General features: G+C 43.8%; 1 protein-coding gene across 16 annotated transcripts in view; it reads right to left on the bottom strand.

Annotated features, from left to right (window-relative positions):
- Positions 1-20,374, bottom strand: part of LDB3 (LIM domain binding 3) — a 147,401-nt gene extending 127,027 nt beyond the window's left edge. For 14 of the 16 annotated variants that reach the window (XM_081004943.1, XM_081004944.1, XM_081004947.1 and 11 more), the window contains exon 1: positions 4,742-4,991. In XM_081004943.1, the coding sequence (XP_080861069.1) occupies positions 4,742-4,834 (93 nt within the window). In that variant the 5' untranslated portion in view covers positions 4,835-4,991. The other 2 variants (XM_081004942.1, XM_081004934.1) reach the window with 2 other exon arrangements.
- Between the last annotated feature and the right edge of the window lie 6,778 nt (positions 20,375-27,152).

The following is a 27,152-nucleotide window of genomic DNA, read 5'->3' as shown; positions in this document are numbered from 1 at the left end:
CTAGCTACCTTTTAGCACCATGTCCTAATCTAGACAAAGTGTGGCTAGCATTAATTACAATTTATTGAAAAGAGCCGATTCAAAATGCAATTCATGAAGGTGGCTTGTTTCAATAAACGATGCTTAATATTAACCTCAATTAACTGGTATGAATTAAAACGGAAGTGAAAGCTTCTGTTCTCCAACTCAGCCATGTCAGAAAAAGAAAGGAGGGAGGAAGTTCACAATCACAAGTCTCGTTCATATACTGTAATGCTAAACCAGGCATGGCCAAACTTGGCCCTCCAGCTGTTTTGAGACTACAACTCCCATCATCCCTAGCCAACAGGACCAGTAGTCAGGAATGATGGATTGTAGTTAAAAAACAGCTGGAGACCCAAGTTTGGGAAATACTGATCTACAGGATGCTACGTTAGCTGCCCTTTGGTTTAGCACAACATTTGAATAAGGTAAATGAGACCATTGCAGAAGCAGTATTCATACCTGGACCTCTTTTCTAAAGATGAAATGCTCTGCCCTGATGGTGATTTTATATATATCTATAAAGATGCTTACACCAGAGGCTACATGTACCTGGTGGTAAAAGTCCCACACAACTTACCGGGAAATTGTAAGAACTATTCCTGATACAGTGCCTAGGTGCCACTTTTATTTGTAATAAGGGTAATATAACAAACAGCCCATAAAACTTTATTCCTGACAAAAAGGAGCTTCTTGTCTGGTTTATGACGCTTTTATAGAGAGGACAGTATAAAAGTGAGATAGGACAGTATTGAAAATTACAGCTTTGTGTGATATCATCACTCAAATGGATAGCTGGTTGGATGTTCTGAAAGCAGCTTCTAGGTATCTCTTATTTCCTTATTCCCCATGAGCAAACAGTCAATTATCATGGCAAGAGAAAAGCTACAGGAAAGTTGAGAGACTCCCGAAAATACTCATAAAAAGATGAATAAATGCATATAAGAAATAGGAATAAACGTGAAAGGTTGATATGCAATTTCCTAATAAAAGTGTTAAAACATGTATCTACAAAAATATTTTTGTATATTTTTTATTTTGTATATTCATGTTTGCAAATCAGTCTCAAGAATGGAATCACTGTGTGTCATGAATAACAAATCCAGCTCTTGCTCTGTTGCTCAGATGCCGGCCTAGCATCTATTTCTGGATCTGCCTTATCCTAACAGGAATACTAAAGCCAAGTTTAATTTTTCCTGACATTAGCACAGCAATTTAGTGCTCAAATTTTGAAAAATACTAATCCCCAAACTTTCCATGGCAAATGCTAGGGCTGATCATACCCTCTATCTTGCAGATATTAATACACACAGCCATAAGAAGTCTGGCACCAACTGGTATCTGAAAACCACTTACTATGTTAATTTTTTGCCAACATGAAATGACTACGGTGTTCTTGTCTGTATACACGTAGTTAATGAATACTCAAGACTGGATCCCTAACGTACCCATGAACTGTAAAGCTCCAATAGGCTCTTCACAGATTTTGGGGGAACAAGGCATTTGTATTATTTATACATACACAAAATTATACATGCATGGAAGACAAGGAGTGACTCATGGGTGTCTATGTGCAATACAACTATTACTGGACTTTACCACTTCAAATAACAGATGGGGGCATAATACGTTTTAATGCTCTCCTTAAAAAAACAAAACCCCAAAATATCCTGTAGCTAGAAAACTAGCATGTCAGGAGAAACGTTCTAGCTGCTTCCCTGATATGCTAGCTTTGTATGTGCAATGATACTTCTTTTTTTGCAATATATAGAAGCTTTCTAATCTGCAATCCCATAAATCACCTTCCACCTTTGCCTGCTCAATGCAATAAACTTCTATGGGGCATTTCCAGCTTCAGTAACTATCACCAGGGCCCCAAACCTGGAAGATCTACACCAGGGGCAGTCAACCTTTTTATACCTGCCACCCACTAATGCCGCCCACTAATTTCCTTACTGCCCACCAGTGCTCAATGGAAGGATTCCGCTTGTGCCGTAGAACCCCGTACCACCCACCAATAATCCTGAAACGCCCACTAGTGGGCAGTAGGGACCAGGTTGACAACCCCTGATCTACACTGCAGCTCTGGATTTGGGTATGGATGTCACAACCACAGCCTAATCCTGTTAATACTTCTTTTCCCTTAGAAGATTCTTACATAGTACTTTTCTCTCTGAGGAAGAAAAGCCAGGTAGAATAGAGAAGGGGGGGAATCATCTTACTTTGGAGTGAAAAACCTTTCTGACCACTGCAAAACAGAGAATCATAAGCACAGTCTGGAATCTAGCCTCCTCCCGGCAGAAAGCCTCACGGGTTTTAAATCCTACCATGAAGTTTTTCATGCACATTCCTCCATAGGTGTTCTTCAACAGAGCTAAAATGCCACAGGAACAGTATATGCACCTGGATCATTCAGAATTAAACATGAGAAGACTGGGATGGGAGGAAGCTTGGAAAACAGGAGAGGTGCCAAGCACAGTGGAGAAGACATAGTAATTAAGAGCTTTTATAGGTTCATTGCTTAGACTACTTTAGTTCATTTTAGTGGTCTCCTACACTCCAAACAACTACAAATCATTCTTCATATTTCCCAAAGAAACATTGGGTGGAACCCAATTTTGCACAAGGGGGCTTCCCCCCTTCCCTTCCCCCTGCTGCCACAGTGCCCCCTCCCTCAAATATGCTCCAGAGGGTCCCCAAACTATCCAGAATAATTTATGGGGGCTGCATGAGAGAAGTAAAGGATAGAGACTCCATTCTGCTGGAGAGCAGACACTGCTAGATTTCACAAATGGTTGAGGACCACATAGTACAGGGAAGGAAATTTAAACATCCATGCAGCCACACTTGTCTGGATATCTCTTTTATTTCCAGTTGTCTATCTTGCTGCTACATCCAAAGCATTTAGAACAAGCATATTGATAATTCATTTTCTCTTGGGCCTACCCAGCTCACTTCTATGCATGGTAAAATTGCGAGTGGGCTTTTATCTCACACGCTTCCGCCCTGCGCCCCAAAGGTGGAAATTATGCTTTATTGTGGATATTGAACCTGTAGTAGAAAGAAATTTCAGAGTCCAAGGTACAGTTACTCTTGCCTCCAGATAAATGAAGGCTCTCCTGGTTTGAGGTTCACTTCTGAGAGGAGGAGAGGAGAAGTGTTCAGACCTGAAGCCCACTCCTGATATTACCACACAGAGAGTTGAGGTAGGCAAGTAACAGCTAAACAAGCCCCATAGTCTTCAGCAGGATTTCTGTGGTCTCAAGAGAAGTGGTTCATCTCTTTAACAGCCCTGTGGCTACAGGTGAGAAGTTGATCTGTGGCCTTTCCCAAACCACTTTCCCCTTGATCCTGCAGCTGACCCACTCATCCAAGAAACCCTCTGCGGCAAGGAACACTACTCTCATGGTGCCCCACAGCAAGTGAGAGGGATGGGTGGCCTACAAGACTAGGTACAGAACTGTAGCCTCTTCCATAGAGGCAGGATGTTTGGGTCGGAACCTACTATGCAATTCTATACATGTCAACTCAAAGTAAGTCCTATTGTGTTCAATGGAGCCTACTATCAAGTTGGTGTGTAAAGGATTGCAACTGGCCACCAAAATTTCTGAAATTTAGGAGAAATTCTCATGTTCTGATTTTAGACTATTCAAATACATTGCAAATATTATTATTTTTTTGTTCTGTATGCTTCTAAATAATTGGAAGGTACATTTCAGGCAGCAGTCATAAATAAACCCAAGTACTTAACTCCAAAGTGTACATTCTTTGTGTCTAATTATATAGGTAAAAAGAAAATTGACTGCAAGCACCATTAGGGAGTCAGAGACATCCGCCGTCCCCCAATTATCTTGATCCTTTTAGGAAGTCCCTGAAATAGATGGCTCCCCACCAGCAGGCCTTCCTCTGGTTAGGTCGCCAATAGTTCTTAAGGAAAGTGGAAGACTGGAATTGCAATAAATAGAATAGTCAAGGCTAATTGCACCAATTAAGGAATGCATTACTTGAAGCAGAAAATAGCAGGTACCTTTTTAATGCAAGGCATTGTTTTTCACACCCCAGAGGCCTACACTACTGGATTTAAGCTTATCCTATTAATTTGAAAAACTTTGCTGGAAAAGCACACCAGTGTCTTTTTCAGATGCTGAAAACGTTTCAGCTCTCTCTCTGGCACTGACAATTGCAAACCATTCTGGTAGCTTAACTATTTTATCTGAACGCAGAAAAGGAGAAGATATGCCTTACCAGGATGAGATACAAGGGGAACAGAAATAAGAGCTTGGTGTGATTGTTATTATATTTTCTGGGTAAGTCATCCGGTTTGCTAACACTCAGCTCCACCTACACCCTTGCCGATGTGGACTTTTAGTTTGCAAAGTATGGGCAACGTTATGCAAAACAGAGTCTCATTATCGCCAGTTCAGAAACACTTTTGCAGACAGAAACATTTGTGGGGAGAGGAAGAGAGAAGATCCGCTGCTAAAATATGCTTGTTCATATTTTCTCTGAATCAGAGAAGGCGCAAATGCAGCACACAATTTTTTTGGGGGGAGGGGTAGCACTGTATTAATGCTATCTTCATAGACACCCCCTCCCATCTTAAACCAAATACAATCGCCCTCTCTCTCATATCTGCCCAGGTCAGATCACACCATTACAAGCAGGTTTGCTTCCTTATCCAAGCAAATCTCGAGAGGTATTTTGAGTTGTTAGCACTTACTCTGGAGATGGTCAGAGGCATATTGAAGTCCTTGCCCCCTTGCAGTCGGAACCCCCATGGTCCGGGTCCGTTGAGAGTCACGCTGTAAGACATATTATCTCTCTTTTACGCCAGGAACCCCAGAAGCTCTGTGAAACAGAGGGAGGGGGGGGGACACAGGTGGGTATTTTGGTTTTTAAAAAAGGAGATAGTCTTTTCTCTCGCTCTCTCTCTTTCAATTTAAAGCAGAAAAATAAAGATCTTTTTTGTCTCTTGCCTGGTCAGTCCTGCCGAAGTGTCACCTAAGAATAGATAGGAGTTATAATGCGGATACTGATATCCCTGATGAGGGAGCCCATAAAAGGCTTGTAACCAAACACCGGCTATGCAAAACCTCTGTGACTCAGAGGTCTAATATAGTCCCCCCCTGGGAGGTTAGCAGACCTTTCTAGACTCCTCAGGTCCCCTCCTCAGACTCAAAGCCACTTTTCTAAGATAATGAAGAGGATGTCGTTTTTAAGCGTGTCAGCCGCTTAAACAACAACCACATCAAAAGGAACCTCTGGCCGATATACTCACTTGTCAATAGCATCGTTCTCAAGGCTTCCCTAGTGTACAGTCCCTGACCTATGTCAAATGTGTTTCTGTGACTCTGTGTGTGAAAGAGAGAGCATTAAATGCACCATTGTGTGGTTCTGTTTTCATACGACTAGGATTTCTGGAAAGTGAGGAGAAGAAATAAAGGGGAAGGAAGAGGGACTGCACCCCTGTTTTAAAACATGTAGTGCTTGAAATCTTAAGGCTGCACAACCTTAGGAGTTTGCCCCCTGGCTTGGGAAGCCCGGCCTCAGGATATTTTGCTGCCTGAGGTGAGCAGCCAATGGTGTCCCCTGCCCCAAACCAAGGGGTATATAGCCCCTAAGTCAGTCAAGGTATTTTGTCAACTGAGGCAGAAAAATACACCAAGCCCCTATGCCTGGTAAAACAAACAAACAAACAAACAAACAACCCACCATCAGCAACAAATTGAATAACTATTTCCTTCCCTTTTGTGACAGCCTCAGTCAGCTGCCTGAGGCAACTTCCTCCCTCTGAGGCTTGACCCTCCTTGAAGGCCTCATTCTCTTCAATGTTCATGCAGAGGCTTCTTAGATACAGTGGTACCTCGGGTTAAGTACTTAATTCGTTCCGGAGGTCCGTACTTAACCTGAAACTGTTCTTAACCTGAAGCACCACTTTAGCTAATGGGGCCTCCTGCTGCCGCCGCGCCACCAGAGCACGATTTCTGTTCTCATCCTGAAGCAAAGTTCTTACCTGAAGCAATATTTCTGGGTTAGTGGAGTCTGTAACCTGAAGCATATGTAACCTGAAGTGTATGTAACCTGAGGTACCACTGTACTGGAGAAAATGGAGCCGGCCTCCATCATGTTGCACACTGTGTGTGCATCGGGGGCCTCTCGTGTTTAGCACCCCGTCCATAGGCTCCATATTTATTGTGTTTATATCCAATGTTTTCTCTAAGGAGCTCCAGGTGGCATACATGGTTCACCCCTTCTCATTTAATCCCCACAGCAACCCTGTAGGCTGAGCATCAATGGCCGGCCCAGGGTCACTCAGTGAGCATCATGGCTGAGGGGAGATTTGAACCCTGGTCTCCAAGGCCCAAGTCCAACACTCTAACCACTACACCACACAGGCTTTCATCTGCACCATATATTTAAAGCACATGGCTTTCCCCCAAAGAATCCTGGGAGCCATCGTTTACCTCTCACAGGGCTAAAATTCCCAGCACCCTTAAAGTTTCTTTAAATGTGCTTTAAATTTATAGTGTAGTTGTGACCTTTTTTTTATACAGAAGGTTTTCTTTCTCCTGTAACACACCAGAATGAATGCATCTTGGGACAGAACACTCCTAAAAAACCTGCCCAATACCAAACCAAATGCAACCCAGCAGCCATGTTCCAGAGGTGCAGGGGCTGGTGTTGCGCATGATGGCACACATAAAACATCCCAATGTCACATCAGGACCTCAGAGGAGCCAGGAATGTGGCTCCAATGGCCTGAAGCTCCTGCTGCTGCTGCCACTACCTGCCGGGGGCTGCTTCCTCCCTCCTTCCCCTCCATGGCAGGAGGAGGAGTTGGCTATTGAAGCTGCTCCATGCTGGGCCCTGATTTTTTGGAACATTGGGGGGCCAAAAGGATGGGCCCCCAGGAGTTGGCGCCCCTGCCATGTACAATGGCCTACCAAGGCTTTGACAAACCTCCTGGTTTTACTACAACAACGAGGGTTGTCTAGCAAGCACCTGTCAGGCAGGAATGTCCAACAGCTCTCTGTGTGTGCACCCCAAATAACAAGATAAATTGGGGTGGTGTGCAGCAGATTTCCATGTCCCCAAGTTTAATCACACCATGTCGAGGTAGATCAGGGAGTCCCCAACCTTCTGAGTAGCTCCTTTGCTGGTCCCCCCCCCCAAATACACTACCTTCCCCTGTCTTTTTCCGTTTTGAGTGGGGAAACACCCAAATCTTGGAGGAGAGGGGGTGGAGAGGGAAGGGGTGGAAAGTGGGGGGAGACTTTTTTCATTCTGATGGGCAGGTCTAGATTTTAATCACAGTGAATTATTTCCCCAGGGCACTCAATCACAGTGATGTGGGAGGAGGATGTTGAAGCAAATAAAGTGTTGTTTTCAAATGGGTTGTCATTGGCCTTCGATTTTTGGCTGTGAGAGCAGAGCTTAAGTGGTGGCGTTAGACTTCTTTCCCAATCATTCTTTTCCCTAACAATTTTTTTTTAAAATCAACAATCTTTTTCTTCCAGTTAGAACTTTATAGCCTCACTATCTAAATCAGCCAACTCACCTCTGGCTGCCCAAATTCAGCTAAGATGGCCAAGGATCAGGTCATGACCTCACATCTCTTAAAAGCTCTATTCACATCATTTGGCTGCATACAAAAATAATTAACCTTATCGGCCTAGTTTCTCCTTTCTCCTTTTTTTCTACTTGCCAAGGAACCTGTGTGTTTCACCTAAGGATGGGGGCAGACTTGAGTAACAGCAGTTCTTTTGTATTTTCCGTGTTTCACCTTCCCAACCAGTCTTGGTGCAATCGGATACCTCATTTGCATGTCTGCTGCCTCCTCCATCTTAAGACTCTTCCATTTAAATAATAATAATAATAATAATAATAATAATCCAGCCTTAGGAAGAGTTCTGTAGAACTTCGAAAGCTTACACACAACTTTGTGAAATCTGGGTTGGGCTAATAGAGGTATTGTCTAAAATAGATTTTGATATTTTTCTTATGGGACAAACAACACAGCTATCATCCCTCTTAAAAAAAATCAAAAATCTGCAGAGTGTTTTTGCCAGCCTGTCACACAAGACTACCAAACAGTTCTCTGTAACTCCCTATAGCCTTGATGTAACAGGGCCTCATTACACAGAACAATTCCCAATAGACCACTCTGAGCAGCTGCAAAAAAATTTAAGACTTCTTTCCTGCCATCCCCTGCTCTTTAGATCCTCGTCTATCCTGGCTTATTAGAGCTAGATGGAATGGGTTGGCTGATTGCTGGTAAAAAACAAGAAAACTTGGCATCATAGGGTGTTACCCTTTGCCTTTAAAGAGGCAGTTGTGTATCCACTTCTTTAGAAGCCTACTCTAAACCCAATGGTGCATAATAGGTAAAAGGTAAAGTACCCCTGGACAGATAAATCCAGTCAAAGGCAACTATGGGGTTGCGGCGCTCATCTCGCTTTCTGGCTGAGGGAGCTGGCGTTTGTCCACAGACAGTTTTCCGGGTCATGTGGCCAGCATGACTAAACTGCTTCCGGCACAACGGAACACCGTGACGGAAGCCAAAGCGCACGGAAACACCGTTTACCTTCCCGCCTCAGCAGTACCTATTTATCTACTTGCACTGGCGTGCTTTTGAACTGCTAAGTTAGCAGGATCTGGGACAGGCAACGGGAGCTCACTCCGTTGCGGGGATTTGAACCACCGCCCTTCCGATCGGCAAGCCCAAGAGGCTCAGTGGTGCATAATAACTATAAACCAATTGCCAACTGCCAACACTCCTTTCTTGACAAAGCTGGTGGAGAGAGGATGGTTGTGGAGCAACCGTAGGTATTCTTGGATGAGACTGTTTAATCGGATCCACTACAATCTGGGTTTATAGCTGGTTTTGGAACTGAATCCACCTTGCTCGCCCTGAGAGTTGATCTTTATTGTGAGAGAGATGACCTAGTTACTTATCCTTGATCTCTCAGCAACTTTCAATACCATTGATCCCATGATAGGCATCCTCCTAGGTCAACTCTGTGGGATGGGTATCGGAAGCACTGTCTTATGGTCATTCCATTCATATCTTCAGGCCGTGCGCAGAGAGTATCACTGGAGAGTACTCATTGCAAGTTTTAGATCAAGGTTTCATCAGTATGCTGATGATGCACATCTCTATTAACATATGAACCAGGAGAGGTTGTGAAAGCTTTGGATTATTGGCTGAATGCAGTGGTGGATGGGGACTCAGCTACATTAGTAAAAAAGCAATGATTCAACTGCACTATAAACACGCAACACCAGATGGCGCTAGAGAGCAAAAAAAATTTAAACAAGGTTTTCCATAGGGGTTTTTTTTCCTTTTGTTATAGCAATATAATTTCTGACTTATTTATAGTGGTTTTTCCCCTGTGTGTAGACTACCCTGTGTTTGAATCCTGGGAAGCTGGAGGCTCTATGGGTGGGTAGTTCTCATGTCCGATATATATGCAGGTTACTTGTTCAGCATGGGGTCGCACTCCCTCTGAAGGAGCAAGTGTGTCGCTATAGACCCAAGTGTCCTCTGTTACTGGAGTACCTTTTACCAGTTCTGTCTGGCTCACCAGATATGGCTGTTCCTGGAGCTATTGATAGCATGACCACTGCAGTCCATTAACTGGTAACTCTGAGACTAAATTACTGCAATGCTCTCTCTGTGGGGCTGCAGTTTAGGTCCAGGGTATATTAGTAACTGCCTGAACACTTGTATCCCAGCTGGATTACTGAGATCTGCGGGTGTGTAGCTGGTTATCCCCTGACTTGGTGAAGCTCATCTGGTAATAAGAAACAGAACATTTAGTTTTATTGGCCCAGTCCTATGGAATGCTCTGCCAACAGAGATTCAGCAGGCACTTTCTGCTTTAAGCTTTAAAACTTTTCTACACTGCCAAGTGTATACAGGCAGCGACCATTTTAGGCACATCCAATTGACACGCAATCACTGATGCACGGGTCCTTTTGGACCCAGAAGAGGGCGGAAAGGGGACAGGGCATAATGGAGCAGGAGCCGCTTATGCATGCTCTGCCAATCTGCGCAGGGGCTTGGGAACAGAACCCTCGTGCAAAATGGTCGCCGCCTGTACTGGCAATTAAGAAAATATCCTGGTATAATAGTTGATCTCTAATTTCAAATTTTATATTGTTTTTTACTGCATGGTTTTATGTATTATTGCTGTGAACCACTGTAATTTCCTTATGACTAGCCATATCAAAATATTTTAAATAATTCAAAACAGTGCCATTGAGCAAGTCCTAAAATGGATTCTGAACTGTAGTTGATGAAATGCATCTCATGTGGTTCACCATTGTTTTAACTGTTGTCCTTTCCACACCATCGGATTCCCAATAAACTCAAAAGCTAATTATTTACTAGAGATAAATCATTATTGAGCAACAATTTCTTCTTCTTCATGTTCTCTTCTGTGCATTTTAGCTAAAATAATTTTAGCAGGTGAAGGAGGAATCTGTCAGGGATTGTTTTAGTTTTGCTTTGCTTATGGTGCTCTGTGAAGAGCTAGGCATGCTCTCGATACTATATAAGGGAACAGAAATACTGCAGATGTTTGGACTGAGAGACGGAGTCTTGCCCAAGGCCACTGTTGGGTGAGTTTGCATCAGAGATGCAAGTAGCCTTCTAAAAGTATGTAGGTACCTGGAAGCTCACACTGTCCCACAAGGTGGAGTTCTAGTTCTTCGACGATGACCCTATCGCCACAGACTTCAGTTTCACATTTCCCTTAAACAAAGGAACAGTCGCTCTCCCTTCAAATAGCAAGGACACCGAGCCAGAAAAAGAAGGTCAAAGGCTTTGGAAGCAGTATTTGTTGAAATCATTTCAGGGAACAGGATGAGATTCTCTCTCAAAGATAGATACCAAAATGACCAAAGTTCACAAAGCCCCAGTGAATTCTGCCCTTTAGTTGATTGCTAAAAACAGTCCTATGAAGGGAGGTGTTGCTAGAATGCGAACAGCAGCACCGTCCCAATTATATGCCCGGCATGCGAGGGAAGGAACGAACACCTCAAGGTAGTGGCTCAGAATAGGAACACCATCATGCTTTGACAACTAATGTCAAATCTATTGCCATGCTGGAAACAATTCATAATGAAACAGGATAGGGAGTTGTCGTACCTCTGCTCACGTTAGTCATCGCTCTCCTAAGGATGTTTTACAGCTAAATTATAAGGCATAGTACTAGTATGAATAGATTATTAGCAGAAATGGTGGTGGCAGGGTAAGAGAGATTATTATTGTTGTTGTTATTATTAATAATAATAATTTAAGCTTTATACCTGCAGGTCTCAGGGTAGTTACAACACAAAATCACAATATAAAAACACAAAAGACATAATAAAAACAAAAACAACCCAATAACGCCCCCCCCATTTTTAAAGGGCATTGGATGTCAATTCGCCAAAGGCCTGGTTAAAGAGGAACGTTTTTGCCTGGGGCCTAAAGGTGTATAATGAAGGCGCCAGGCGAACTTCCCTGGGGAAAGCATTCCACAGACAGGGAGCCACTGCAGAGAAGGCCCGTTCTCGTGCTGCCACCCTCTGGACCTCTCGTGGAGAAGGCACACGAAGGAGGGCCTCAGAAGATGATCTCAGGGTTCGGGTAGGTTCATATGAACAGTGGCGGTCCTTGAGGTGTTGCAGTCCTGAGCCGTTGATAACTTCATCACAAAGGCAGGAGGAGATAAAGTGCAGGATTTGGTTTCGGGAGCAAAATTTAGCTTCCTAACAATTTCAGCTTTCGCTTTCTTTTTTTGAAAGTTCACAGAGACCGAAGGCCACCTTAGGCCAGCTGATTCTGGATGTCATGCAAAGGCAAAAACTTGTTAAGACACCGAGTTCATTATTGTTGTATTTTTACTGCTGGGGAGGGAGAGAGGCACTTGTGAGGTGTTCTACCTCAGGTGTCACAATAGCTTTACCAGCCTGGGATACTTAACTCTGTGTGTCTCTGTGGTGCGTGTCATTTGCTGTTCCACACCAGGCAGCAAAATGTCCCCAGCTGGTCCTGCTCTTCCAGTTGTAGGACTTCCAGAAACCAGAAGTGTTTCTGATTGAGATTCACAGTGACAAGGTGTCAAGTGCCCTACTTAGCTCTTTGTTCTGCAGCAAGAATGGTGTGGCAGGGAGCAAATGCCACAGCCACCCCTCACATCACTTTCTGTAGCTGCTAACAGCTTTGGGCTTGATACGCCTTGACTGGCTGCCTTATGAAAAGCCAGCTACAGGTTATGAAGACCGCACATCCCAGGTTTCCTAGCAGGAGAGGAACGATCTCTTTCATCATGGCAACGCCTCCTGTCACCTTTTTTCCCTCTTGGTCAGTGTTAACTTTGGCTCTGCTGCCCACGCAACAGTGGGCATTGTTGTCCTAGCAGATGTCATCATGCATCACATGTCCTGGTTATTTGTGAGGGTGTCCCATCATCAGCCTGGATCATGGTGCCATCATTAGACAACACACAGTCTCCATTTTAAGGTGTGTCCCCTACTGCCAGCGCTGCTGGCTACTAGGTTTTCGTTTTCAAGCGTGTGACGGGTTTCAGGGTTTGGTAGGCAATCTTTAAAATGTCACTATAATTTGAAGAGAGCACATCTGGGAAAGCACCTCTGAAACAACACTTCATATGTGTATTAAATGCAAAGCTTCCCAGAGCAACTTGCTGAATGTAGATACCTTCTTGACCAACTCATTCCTCCATCAGCAGCCCCTACCCCGTATCGCGAGGCTCCCACACCCAATCCCCTTCAGTGGCAGAATTTTTTTATAAAGAGGTGCACAGGACTGCAGAGGGAAGGAGGAGATGGAAAATCTCCATCCCACAAATGTGAGCTCTATTCTATTCATAGAAGGAAAATTAGGATCCAAAGCATTACCTTTAAAACAAACAAACCATCACCATACAGCTCATAAGTTCATACAGCCCTCATCCACAGAAGCTACACCCTGACCTGGTCAAAATTTAATGCTCATTAGTAAACTCTGTACAGTGGTACCTCGCAAGACGAATGCCTCGCAAGACAAAGAACTCGCTAGACGAAAGGGTTTTTTGTTTTTTGAGCTGCTTCGCAAGACGATTTTCCCTATGGGCTTGCTTTGCAAGACGGAAACGTCTTGCAAGTTTGTTTCCTTTTTCTTAACACCGTTAATACAGTTGCGACTTGACTTCGAGGAGCAACTCATAGAACGCAGTGTGGTAGCCTTTTTTGAGGTTTTTAAAGACTTTGGTGATTTTTGAAGCTTTTCCAAAACTTTCCCGACACCGTGCTTTGCAAGACGAAAAAAATCGCAAGACGACAAAACTCGCGGAACGAATTAATTTCGTCTTGCGAGGCACCACTGTACTTTTTTCTAGAAAAAGAGGTGCCAGAACTCATCATGACCTCCCTTGTTCTCTTTTAATGGCAATGGCGCCCACCTGAGAGATGCCAGAACTGAGTTCTGATGCGTTCTGGCTGCATAAACTATGTTAGAAGTCGACCGATTTCATTACTTTTCTTCATAATATTAAGTGCTTCATTTTGAAAGATATGTCAGATTTATGGGAACATAAGAGAAATGGAAAGTTGTACAGTGACACTGTCTGGTTACACAGATTTCTCTTTCTTTGTGCATAGATATGTTTTTAAATGGAAACAAGAATTCTGTTTCGGGAGGTTTATTGCTTAGCTTCCTTCTGAAGCCATGATCTTTTATAGGGGCAATAACACTAGATCTGCCACAGATACTCCAGGTCACAAATATCAGCTATTTACTTCAAATGCAAAATAATCAAAAGGACCAGATGCAGTTAGGAGAACAAGGATACCCTAATCCTTTAATGCCGTTTGACAGATACAAATAGGACATCACTATTGAGCTTTGTCATAAGATCAAAAGCTTTTGCCAGGTGTTTTAAAAAAGCAAGGCCTTTTCAGCCAATAACCCATCCATAAAAATTTAAATGCAGCTTGACAATGGCAACAGCTTTGGGTCCTTAAATAATACTGACATTGTCCCATTAGATCACTGCCTGGCAGGAAGTCATAGCAGTGCGTCAGTTTACACTGGATTTCAAATGGGAGCTAGCAGTGATACAAGAAATGATTTGGAGTCCAATCCCGCAGTTGTTAGAAGAAGGGGAACCGCAAGATGATGAAACTGAAATGATGAAATTTCCTTTGACCCGAGTGAAAGGTGGACGGGCATCGAGCTAAACAACTTGTACCAGCAGCTTCTGATCTCCTCTTGCTCTTTGGCAGCACGTAGACATGTTAGCACTTACAATGATACAAAGAGGAAGAAATGCAATCACCCAGTCCAGGCATATAGCCAGTTTAGAGTGTGTGCACAGAGGGAGGGAGGAAAGGAAGGAAGGAGAGGTTTCTCCAAAGGTACATTGGGGCAGCAGCATTAGTAAAGGCAAAATGAGGAAAAGCAAAATAGAAGTAGTCGAATTTAAATTTTCCAAGTACCTTTTAATGTTTTAGAAAGTGAACCTGGAACCCTTAAGAGCTAAGTGCCCAGTCATCTCAACACTTTTGGCCAAAGCACCAGAGAGCCACAGGTTATTTCTTCCCGGCAGACCCAGCTACTGTGCAATTAAGGGTGAAACGAGGCACGGAGAGATGACCTTTGCTCCCCATTAGATGCCCTAGATGCTTCAGGCCTGACTACACTGCAGGGGCAGTAAACGTGTCACCTGCAGGGTCACGTAAGGTTCTTTAAAAAATAGTAAAGGAGAGTGGGCGGGGGTCGACTTTGAATGCTGGGAGGCGAATGGTAATAGCTCAGAGGGAGAGCATCTGCTTTGCAAGCAATCCGTGGCTTCCCCAGGTAGGACTGGTGAGAGGGGGCAGGAGTCCCCTGCCCCAAACCCTGGAGGCTGCTTCTGGTCATCATTGACAATCCTGAGCTAGATGGCGCAATGGTCCGACTCAGTATAAGGCAGATCCTATGAATTAGGGACTACAGCATGTAGGGAGGTGAGATGTAACCCTTGCCCCCCAGCCTTCAGTCATGCTCAGAACTTCTCCCCACCACACCCTCCTATTGGTGCCAAGTTGGGCAGAAAAGCCCAGGGCTGGGTGATGTAGTGATATATCGTCCAAAACCAGTTTGAAGTCCACATTTAAACCCCTCAAATCATGATCTGTGTGTGTCTGTGTGCTATGCAAAAAATCACAATGCGGGGAAAGCTGTGAAGCCAACCAACGCCTCTCCATAGTTCCATCCTTATTTCAGACACTGTGATATATCACGACGTTGAAAACGATACATCGCCCAGCCCTACTGTTTGCTTCTACATACATAGTTCTTAAGAGAAACAGACGTACATGTTACAAAATTAAAACTGGCTCCTGCGCTGCAGGCTGGAGTTAGAGGCAGGTCCTGGGTGCAAGAAGATTGAAGATGTGTAGTCTAAGGGACGTGGCTGAAGAGCTGCCACCCACGGAGAACAGCCCAAGTTAGACCAACATGCTGCTATTTACAAAAAGAGCAGAAATGCAAGTATCCCTGATGGAGATCAAGTTCAGGATTTTTGCTTTCAAAAGTCAAACACAATTATGTTCCCACGAGCCCTCTGGTCACTTATTTTTAGTAGTTCAACAATGGAGTGCAGCTATTTATTAGATTTTGTTTCAATGATGTTTTTTCCTTGAGCTGGTTTTTATGGATATTTATTTGGATTTTTAAATTTTTGTTATAAGCAGCTAGAGGCTAAGTGCAGATGGGCATGTGGAGGTGGGGGAAAGGCCATCCTATGGGAGATGAACCACCAGACCCAAAGCCCTGCCAGGCTCATGGACTTTAAGAGTTGGAAGGCACCTCAAGGGTCATCTAGTCCAACCTCCTGCAATCTTTTGCCCAACATGGGGCTCAAACCCACAACCCTGAGATTAAGAGTTTCATGGTGTTCCAGCTGAGCTATCCCAGCAGCCATTTTCCTCCCACTGAGAGGAAAAACAGTACATTGGTCCCAAGGTCCATGTCCATTTCTTCCCATTGCCATGGAAATAGGAGGGTTTTGGGTCCACCACCAACATGAACCCAGAATACTGGCTTTTTACCTTCACCAGATCACCAACAGCAGAGGAACAACAGCAGTGGATCTGACCACAGAGACAAGCACGAGGTGTCCGAAAGGGAACTTCCCACTATCAGTGGAGACAGAGCTTTGCAACAAAAATTCCTCTGGCCCCTGGGACATCTTCCCAGAGACCATAGAATTGAACCCTACAATTTTATAACTGAGGTGTGGGAGAACATCTGGACCTCTAGTTGTTGATGAACTGCAACAGCCTCATCAAGCATGGGCAACGGCCTGAAATGATGGGAGCTGTAGTTCAACATCTGGACGGCCAAGTTGCCAACACAAGGCAGAGGTAAAGGTAAAGGGACCCCTGACCATTAGGTCCAGTCATGGCCGACTCTGGGGTTGCAGTGCTCATCTCGCTTTATTGGCTGAGGGAGCCGGCATACAGCTTCCGGGTCATGTGGCCAGCATGACTAAGCCGCTTCTGGCGAACCACAGCAGCGCACAGAAACACTGTTTACCTTCCCGCCGGAGCGGTACCTATTTATCTACTTGCACTTTGACGTGTTTTCGAACTGCTAGGTTGGCAGGAGCAGGGACCGAGCCACGGGAGCTCACCCTGTCGCAGGGATTCGAACCGCCGACCTTCTGATTGGCAAGTCCTAGGCTCTGTGGTTTAACCCACAGTGCCACCCGCGTCCCGACACAAGGCATATCCACACACACATCTCTCTCTCTCTCTCTCTCTCTCTCTCTCTCTCTCTCACACACACACACACACACACACACACTTATGTAACTGCTTAATTCTTCAAAGAATCCTGGTTCTAGTTTGGCAAGGCTGCTGGGAATTTTGTTAGAGATCATCCCCAGAGACTACAGTTCCCAGGGTTCTCTGGGGCTACAGAGGAATTTCCAAGCCAGTTTAGGCCTGTAATATAGGCGCCCTCCCTTGATGGACACCCCACCACCACCAACACAAACACCACCCCCACCCCACTTTTGCCTGTTGGATTTCAGAGCAAAGCTGACCATTTGAAAACGAAACGTTTTCCTCGGAATAAAATCCAACAGCAGCTGTTTAAGAGGTCAGCAGTTTTAGGCTGCTAAATTGAGACTTGTTAGCGCCACAAAAAACTGGAAAGCATTTCTGCACGCTGCCAGCATGTAACTCAGCTACTAAAGAGGCAAGGTTGGGTTGGGCTGGTCGCTCCAATGTGCCGTAAGAGAAGCTTTTTTTTGTTACTAAGCCTGAGAAAAATAGGGTGAGAGTGACTTATTCATTGCTTGTACTGTATAGTTCAGGGGTCAGCAAACTTTTTCAGCAGGGGGCTGGTCCACTGTCCCTCAGACCTTATGGGGCGCTGGACTATATTTTGGGGGTGGAAATGAACGAATTCCTATGCCCCACAAATAACCCAGAGATGCATTTTAAATAAAAGCACACATTCTACTCATGTAAAAACACCAGGCAGGCCCCACAAATAACCCAGAGATGCATTTTAAATAAAAGGACACATTCTACTCATGTAAAAACACGCTGATTCCTGGACCGTCTGGGAATTTAGAAGGCGATTGGGCCTTAGTTTGCCTACCCATGGATTGCTAGAGGTTCCCTGCACCTGGGCTGTATACCTTTCAGAGGCACATGATGCCATCAACCATGTGCTGATGGCTAAATTTCCTCTGCGGGTGGGGGCAGAGGGGTTTAAGTGGGTGGGTCCAAAAGCCAACCCTTTTCTCTCTTGCCTTAGCCTTCCCCAGCCAGCTGGCTGCTGGGGGAAGGGACCTACTGCTCTTGCCAGAGGCCTGGCCTGAGGACTTGCAGAGGGCTTCTGAAATTATGCCATGGAGCAAATGTGGATTTAGGATTGCAGGTGGCCCACCCCAGGGACAACTGGGAGAGATTGTCCCAGGATCCGGAGTGCATTGTTATCAATAGGCTGATGAACTGCAGCTCCTTTACCTTTAATACCAAGGAAGCTGTTGGCTTAATCACCAACACCACCACAATTTCATTATTTATGTGCAATTAGTTATATGGGCTGGGTAAGGGCGAATAAACTGAGACTTAACCAAAACAAGACAGGGGTGCTTTAGCTCAGGAAAGTGATGGACTCTAGAACAGGGGTCCAACTAGTTCTCGATGGGGTGGTAGTCCCCCTGACGAATCAGGTCCACAGGTTGTTGGTATTCCTGGATTCAGCCTCGCCCCTAGGTGCCCATGTGCCAGTGGTCAAGAGCAGGCTTCCTCAACCTTGGCCCTCCAGATGTTTTGAGACTACAATTCCCATCATCCCTGGTCCTGCTAACTAGGGATCATGGGAGTTGTAGGCCAAAAACATCTGGAGGGCCGCGGTTGAGGAAGCCTGGTCAAGAGTGTCTCAGCTCAGCTTTGACCGCTGTGCAGGCTGTTACTGTTGAGGTCAGATCTGGTCATGGAAACAGACATGTCCAATTGCAGCTGGACTTGGTCACTGCCATGGACCAACCTTTGAAGAGGCTTCAAAACCCTCAGAATGCAGCAGTAAGGATGCTCATGGGCACTTGCCCATAGGATCACATTACATCTGACCTACAACAGCTGCATGGTTTGCCATTTGTTTCCAGGCAAAATTTGGAGTGGTGTTTCTTTATCTGTAAATCCCTAAAGGACTTGGGTCCAAGATTCCAGGGGGACCTCTTCCTCCCATACTCATTATGATCTAGCAGGGAGGACCTTTTCAGACAAATCTGATGTTGTTCTTCTAGTCAAGTTCCCTCTTATTGCTGTTATATATTTAATTTGTGGCTCTTAAATTACGGTTTTAATTGCTATAATCTGCCTTGTGTAACAAAAGTGTATTAGAAAAGGTGGCTATAACTTTTTATGTAAGTAAATAAAATAGAATGGTACATTCAAATATCCAGAAAAGAGATGTAACAAAGTGTGAAATGTTTAGTATTTATTCTTTTGTGTGAAACTTCATGCAAACTTTTTTGTTTTGAATGAATATCTTATTACAGCAAGAAGACATTATTCTGAGAATCAAGAGTTGTCAGCTAGAGGTGAACTTTAAAGTTTAGAAGTAAATATGTAGAACTACTGTCAATATCCTACTTCTTGGTTTGAGTATCAGTTCTGCTGAGATGTCTGTTAAGCGTATTGTTTGAACTTTGAAATCTGAGTTGTGACATGGGGGGGGGGGGCAAACAAACCATCTGGCTAAACTGCCAAGAAACCAGTGCAGCACAACTAATTGTTTAAAAGTGTTTTAAAATGGCAATTCTGTGCACACTTACTTGGGAGTAAGCCTCACTGGCAGGCTGGATTTCTGAGTAAATATATGCAGGTTGTCTGTGTGTCATCTAATTGTCCAGTCACAAAGGCCATGCTGAGTCATCAATAGTTTCAGAGTGCTTTTCTACAGAATACTGTAATCCTTATTTTAATCTGAACTGAACAAGGGCTTTCCACTTAAAAAATAAAGGAAAGGAAACTACAGTACATACATTAGTGGTTGGACAAGCTGCAAGAGACTGGCCTGAGCCTTTTTGCACCCATGTCTCTTAACCAGCAGCTTATGTGAGGGGTAAAGGAGACGGAAGGTGGGGGAGAGAATGATAAATATATAATGTGGCTTTGGATATGGGAGCCATGCGGTGGAAGAAGCCGGTGGACTCTGGGCTGTATTAGCAGCTCTGGCTGGGTGGCGGGTCACCCTTGTGGTTTGCAAACCAGAAAGGTGGGGTAGCAGAGGAGGAAGAATAATAAAGAAAAGGCTGATCCGGTGTGATTAGTGAGCAAACGGCCTGCAGCAAATCCCATCTGGCACATCCGTTTGATTAATAGCCCAACAGGCGCAAGCAAGAAACGCAGACAACAGGACAGCAGCCTCAGTAAAGAAAACGAGCGTGGAGTGGGGAGTGGGAAGAAATGAGGGGCAACTCTCAGAGAGGAGAGGAGCAATCCTAGAATTGTAGAGTTGGAAGGGATCCCCCGGGGTCATCTAGTCCAACCCCCGGCAAGGCTGGAATCTTTTTGCCCAGCGTGGGGCTCGAACCCACGACCCTGAGATTAACATGCAGTCAAGTTGCAAGGTAGGGCAGAAGAAGGTTAGTGCAGCTAGACAGGTGACAAGGAAGGAGCTGGAGACCAGCCGGTCGCCTCTACCTGGGAGCAGCTCTGCAGATCCGCGCGGGGCTTCGCGTGGTGCCTCCTCCGGATTCCTCCAGCTGCACATTTATTAGTTGATCTCTGCCATCCCCGGTGACGCTGCCCACTCCAGAGCGGCGGCGGGAGGAGGTGGATTTCCTTAAGGTGGATCCCTTAAAGCTACAGCTGGCCACTGACTTGCATCTTTCTTTCTTTCTTTCTTTCTTTCTTTCTTTCTTTCTTTCTTTCTTTCTTTCTTTCCCTGACTTTATCCAGCTTGCTGCATTTCTCGTGCTGGAAAGGAAAACGACAACTGCAAAATTAGTTTCTGCACCCCAGGCAGCCAAAAATTCTAAGTAGCAAGACTACATCGGGAAATAAACATTCGGTATTAGATGCTTTTAACTCCGCCAAAAGAACAAGGGGAGAAAAGGGGAGTTCGGCAAAACTGAAAAGGTAAATAAAAACGAATCGCTCAGCTGATAATGGATGAATGGGAAGAGACGGCAGAGGGCTCTCTCCGTTGGCTAAAATGGAGCTATTTACATGAATAGAATCAGCCACTGAACACTGACACATTGTGCTGTTGTTTGCTTTCAAATGGCAAATAAGAATGCAGATGAGTCGCCCTGTGTGATTTCTGTGATTCAGCACAGAAAGGGAACCACAAGCAGAGGCTGCACATGTAAAACTGTCATGTTCAATAGGTCTTTCAAACTCCTCCAGGAGTTTTCACCTCCAGTACCAGATTTCTGCTGTTGTCTTTTGTCATTATCTCCGTATAAGATTTCTGCTTTCTGTTGTTGTTTAAATTTGACGTCCTCACAGGTGCCAATAAAAGCTTGGAAAAATGAAGAGTGAATTGGAAGAACACCAGAAACGGAGCCCAACATTGGCAAAACAGTAAAACTCGAATGATTTTGGTAGCTGCCCCTATACAATCCAAATTTATTTATTTTTAAAAGAACCCAGAAACATTCTAGCAGTGATATCTTCTGTTAAGGCTGTGACAGCCAAGGTGTCTATGCTCGTTCCATTCGCATCACAATCCATAATATTTATCACATACTTATCACATACAAAACCACAAACCAGGAGATCCAGATTAATTTCTGGACATCTAACATACTGGATTAATGACAGAAATGACAGCTGGCTGGGCTAGGCTGGGATGAATCTCATCCATGCTCGCTAACTAATACCTATTGATAAATGTGTCCTCCATTGATTTGTATAGCCCAAATGCTTCTCAGAGATGCTATTAGTACATCATATTCTGTTGGGGGCCTGGAAATTGGACGGTATAATCCAGTGTGGGTACCATTCAGCTCTATGATGCTAAAGGAATAAACAAGACCTTATGGGCCAGGCTGATTCCCTGTGTAACTCTCAGTGTCACTTCACAACCCTTACAATTTTCTCCAGGCACAACTGCACATGATGCTCAAAATACAGACAGCTTTAATACTTGGCTTAGCATTAATCTCCTTAAGAGTCTCTCCCCCCCCGCCCCCCCCCCGCATGTGCAGTAAAAGCTAACTGGGTGCGAAACAGGAGGAAGAGCACTAACGGCTTGGCACCTAGATGTGAAGTACAAACAAGAATTAAAACAAGAATATACAAAAATTGAAAGATTACCCTGTTACACGGGCTTCACACTTTACTCCTTCCTTCCTTTCTTCCTTCCTTCCTTCCTTCCTTCCTTCCTTCCTTCCTTCCAGTGGAATGAAGCAGGAATAAGAATGAAAAGAACCTTTTCCTTAGTTAAAGACATTGACCACAAAACCCCTTCTATTTGTCCTCCAAAAAATATTATCAGCACTCCCATGGCCTTCTCCCCATGTCTCCGGCTGAAGAATCACCAAATGCCTCTAGGAAGCTCACAAGCTGGGCATGAAGTTGACAACCATCCCATGGCGATTGTCCCAGACACCTAGGGTCCAGGGGCAATCAGCCTCTGAACTAGGGGCGAGAACACTCATCAAATCTAGCACTAAAAGAGTACTAGAATTAATCCAAGAATTTGGTCAGGTGGCAGGTTTTAAGCTGAATAAGATGAAAACTAAGGTATTAGAAAAGAATTTAACAGAGATTGAGAGAGAGAAGTTTCAGAAGGAGACAGGACTGACACTGGTCAAGAAAGTGAAATATTTAGGGGTTAATATGACTGCTAAGAATGTGAATTTATTTAAGGATAATTATGAAAAATGTTGGACTGAAGTGAAAAAAGATTTAGAAATATGGTCAAATTTGAAGCTATCGTTGTTAGGCCAAATTGCTGTGATAAAAATGAATGTATTGCCAAGAAAGCTGTTTTTGTTTCAAACACTGCAAATTTTGGACAAAATGGACTGTTTCAAGAAGTGGCAGAGAGATATATCCAGATTTGTCTGGCAGGGCAAGAAGCCTCGTATAAAATTTAAGATATTAACTGATGCTAAAGAAAGAGGTGGATTTGCCCTGCCAGACTTAAAACTTTATTATGAATCAGCCGCTTTTTGCTGGCTGAGAGAATGGATGCTTCTTGAAAACACGGACGTTTTGGATTTGGAAGGTTTCAATAATGTATTTGGTTGCCATGCATATTTGTGGTGTGATAAGGTTAAAGCACACAAGGCGTTTAAAAACCATATAGTAAGAAAAGCACTGTTTAATGTTTGGATAAGATATAAGGATTTGCTAGAAAATAAAACCCCAAGATGGTTGTCACCAATGGAAGCAAAGGCTCAGAAAAAACTCAGTATGGAGGCCAAATGGCCGAAGTATTGGGAAATTTTGGAACAAGAGGGTGACAGATTAAAACTGCAGAGTTTTGAAAAATTAAAAAACAGAGTACGAGATTGGCTCCATTATTATCAAATAATGGAGGTGTATAATTTGGATAAAAAAATTGGCTTCCAGATGGAAAAATCAAAGTTGGAAACAGAATTGTTAGACCCTAAAGTTAAGAATTTGTCAAGAATGTATAACTTGCTGTTGAAATGGAATACTCAAGATGAAATGGTGAAATCTGCTATGATTAAATGGGCACAAGATGTTGGACATAATATTATGATGGCTGACTGGGAACAGTTATGGACCACTGGTATGAAGTTTACGGCATGCAATGCCTTAAAAGAGAATTTAATGAAAATGATTTACAGGTGGTACATAACACCAGTCAAGCTTGCAAAAATCTATCATTTGCCCGATAATAAACGTTGGAAATGTAATGAAACTGAAGGTACATTCTTTCACCTTTGGTGGACATGCCCAAAGATTAAGGCATTTTGGGAGATGATCTATAACGAAATGAAAAAGGTATATAAATATACCTTCCTGAAGAAACCAGAGGCCTTTCTCCTGGGCATGGTCGGCCAATTGGTGCCAAAGAAAGATAGAACTTTCTTTATGTACGCTACAACAGCAGCAAGAATACTCATTGCGAAATACTGGAAGACACAAGATCTACCTACCAGGGAAGAATGGCAGATGAAGTTGATGGACTATATGGAACTGGCGGAAATGACTGGCAGAATTCGAGACCAGGGAGAAGAGTCGGTGGAAGAAGATTGGAAAAAAATTAAAGTATACTTACAGAAACATTGTAAAATTAATGAGTGTTAGAAGGATGCGGGAATGAATTAACATGGTTTTAGTAGAAATGCAACAAAGAATTAAGTAAAAGTTGATTGACATTGGGTTAAATTGAAAAAATTTAAGGTTAATTCGTTAAAACTATAGAATCAAAATTGAGAAAGATGGGAAGAACTTGCTGAAATAGTGAATTGAACTAGAATACAAAAAAGGGAGGTGTGAGGAGGTCGATGAAATAAGTTAAGGAAAGGTAAAGATATGGAATATTGGATGTGTTTTTTAGTTTCTTTTTTTGTCTGTTTTTTTTGCTGTACTATTGTATGGTTTTTATATGTTTTATGTGTTTTGTTATTGTTTTTTTCTACTTTATTGTTATTTCTTTTTTTTCTTCTGTAATTCTTAAACTTTTAATAAATATTTTTTTTTTTTAAAAAGAGAACACTCATCAACCCCAAAGCAGAGGAAATGCACCTTCAAAAAAGAGGACAAGAGAGCATTTGGGTAACATTTGCATATGTTCGTCTTATATGCAAGTTTAGATGGAAATACAGTACGTCTCACTATAGCCGTGAAGACTGTGACCTGTGTGCTTGCTCAATCTGTTATCCAGATACTAACTGTTGAGGGGCAACTTCAGGGCTCTTGCTCTCCCTTTTATGGTTCTTGATCATGGGTAGGCAAACTAAGGCTTGGGGACCGGATCTGGCCCAATCGCTTTCTAAATCCGGCCCGTGGATGGTCCAGGAATCAGCATGTTTTTACATGAGTAGAATGTGTCCTTTTATTTAAAATGCATCTCCGGGTTATTTGTGGGGCATAGGAATTTGTTCATCCCCCCCAAAAAAATATAGTCCGGCCCCCCACAAGGTCTGAGGAACAGTGGGCCGGCCCCCTGCTGAAAAAGTTTGCTGACCCCTGTTCTTGATCTTTGGACTGGATAGCCCTTCAAACAGAGGACTCCTTCAAACAGAGGACTACCCTCTGTAAGGCAGGACATATGGCCAACATGCTCTAAGCATGGAGATTCCATTTAACTTCAAGAGTCCGAAATTAACCTCCTTGCACCACTGTCATTCCTTGGTTCTGCTGATACCAACATTCCCTACTCCCTGGGGAATATGCCCTGTCGGGGTGTTGACATTGTGCAAATTTGTTTAAATTCAATCAGTCAGTTGGTTCAAAGTCTTATATCAGATTACAGCACAATCCTGTGCATGTCTGCTCAAAACACCCGGGAAAGATGTTATAGGATAACAGCCTAAAATGATTTGATTGATCAACCTAAAACTATTTAACTGGTTGACACTTAAACTAATTTGTTTTGTTTCTGAAAGTGGCTTGATACTGCATCCAAAGGAACAAGGTCCAAAACTCCAGCTCACTAGAATTCTGCATAGGCTGGTAGCATGTTGAGGCCTCTCATTTGCAATTCCACATGCTTGCTTCAGTCCTGACCTACTACAACCTCTTGCCATTCCAGGCATCAGCCCCTCTCTGGGAGCGCCTGCCAATTTGCTGAATTGTGACAGAGTGCCGAGTGATTTTTTTGTACTTGGGGAAACAAGACCATCAAGCACATTTTCACTTGAGCAACCTGAGCTGAAATTTGAACTCAGTGTCTCTGGAGGCGAAAAGCTCGTGTGCCACCCGCAGATAATATCTCCCAAGGACAGCTGTTTTAGTGCAAAAAGCCAAAGTGAAGCACCTCAGCTCACACCCTCTTTCAGCCTGAACACATCCTTCAGTTAAATAGGGTGCCCAATTTTCACAATGCATCATATTTTGTGCGTCATTTGGAGACGGGTTCCAAAATGTATGTTCTGTGAAGGATACATTGACAGCCGGAACAGAGACATAAGCACAGGCCATCCTTATGAACGATATCCTAGTGGAACCATTGACTTTTTAAAGTCAAAGATGCTTACATTTCCAGGCTTTAGAATGATGCATCTCAGGACGTTTTAAGTCACCTGTGATGGATATCGAGTGAAACCAAGTCAGTCTATAGCCTGATGGGATATGCCTCTATTGCTTTTATGGAAAACGCAACCTCATTCTGTACTTATCAGTAGCAAACAAGGTGCAAACTTTTGTGAAGATGAATGGATTAATGAAGTTGAATCGAATTTGGTTGGGCCAAATCCCCCATCAGATGCCCAGAGACCATGCCTCTATTATTATTATTTTCTACACGGGTAAATTCACCTCTGTCACTACATGTCAGTGTAAACAGTACTGAGCTAGTTTTATGGCACACCTTCCTGTACATTTCTCCCATCCCTTTCCTTATTCCGAAAAATCCAGACTTTGGGGGAAGTTTGTTTGGTGCGCATGACCTCTCAATCCACTGTAGCAGCACGACATGAATTTGCCGGTCAGTATTATAGCTCTGTGTGGGGTAAAACTACAGAGCTCAGAATTCACTAAGGGAAAGAATGCATTCTGAATGCTTTGCTGGCATTGCAGGTACACAGCCCAGGTCTTCAAAAAGATGGGAGGACAAAAATAATCATAATGCGACAGTCTGACAGTGATGTTAGTCTAGCAGGCCTGAGTGAGCAAATAATAGGAATTCCAGAGAAAAGGACAAATGTGGAAGCAACTCCTTTGACCCCTGGTGGAACTTCCCTCCTGATGTAATTAGCAGCGCGCGGGGGGGGGGGGGGGAGTCAGATTTTAAGCAGGACCACACCAGGGAGGAAAGTGTTAAACTTTCTCTTTCCCCGCCCACTGCTGTTCTAAAACTTCCCCTTCAATAAGACCCCTGGTATGGATTTACCCTGAGTGCTTTATGTCATGGGTAGGCAAACTAAGGCCTGGGGGCCGGATCCGGCCAAATCGCCTTCTAAATCCGGCCCGCGGATGGTCCAGGAATCAGCGTGTTTTTACATGAGTAGAATATGCCCTTTTATTTAAAATGCATCTCTGGGTTATTTGTGGGACCTGCCTGGTGTTTTAACATGTGCTTTTATTTAAAATGCATCTGAAATATACTCAGAGTCGCAAAGTGATTTCATGCTCTTTATTCAGCTCATAGTGGTGAGGAGGAAAGAATGAATGTCCCCTCAAAGTATCTGCTTTATATACATTATTTACACAATGGGCTGCACATGATTGGCTAATTCTGGAATTCTACTGTAAGCCAATCAGGTTGTGGATTCACTTATATCTGGAGCATGATTGGGTGGTTCCTGCCAACCAATCATACTGCTGCATTGTTCTAGGAACCATCAGACTGCTGCATTCTGAATCCTATTGTTCTAGGACCAATCAGACTGCTGCAATTTGGATCCTATTGTTCTAGGACCAATCAGACTGCTGCAGTTTGGATCCTATTCAACTCAGTACATAACACCCCTCCCCTCTAAGTT

This window comes from Podarcis pityusensis, assembly GCF_964106645.2.
Source record: "Podarcis pityusensis genome assembly, chromosome: 5".
Classification (NCBI taxonomy): Eukaryota; Metazoa; Chordata; class Lepidosauria; order Squamata; family Lacertidae; genus Podarcis; species Podarcis pityusensis.
The sequence above is the reverse complement of the archived record's forward strand: the minus strand, read 5'-3'. Positions and strand labels throughout refer to the sequence as shown.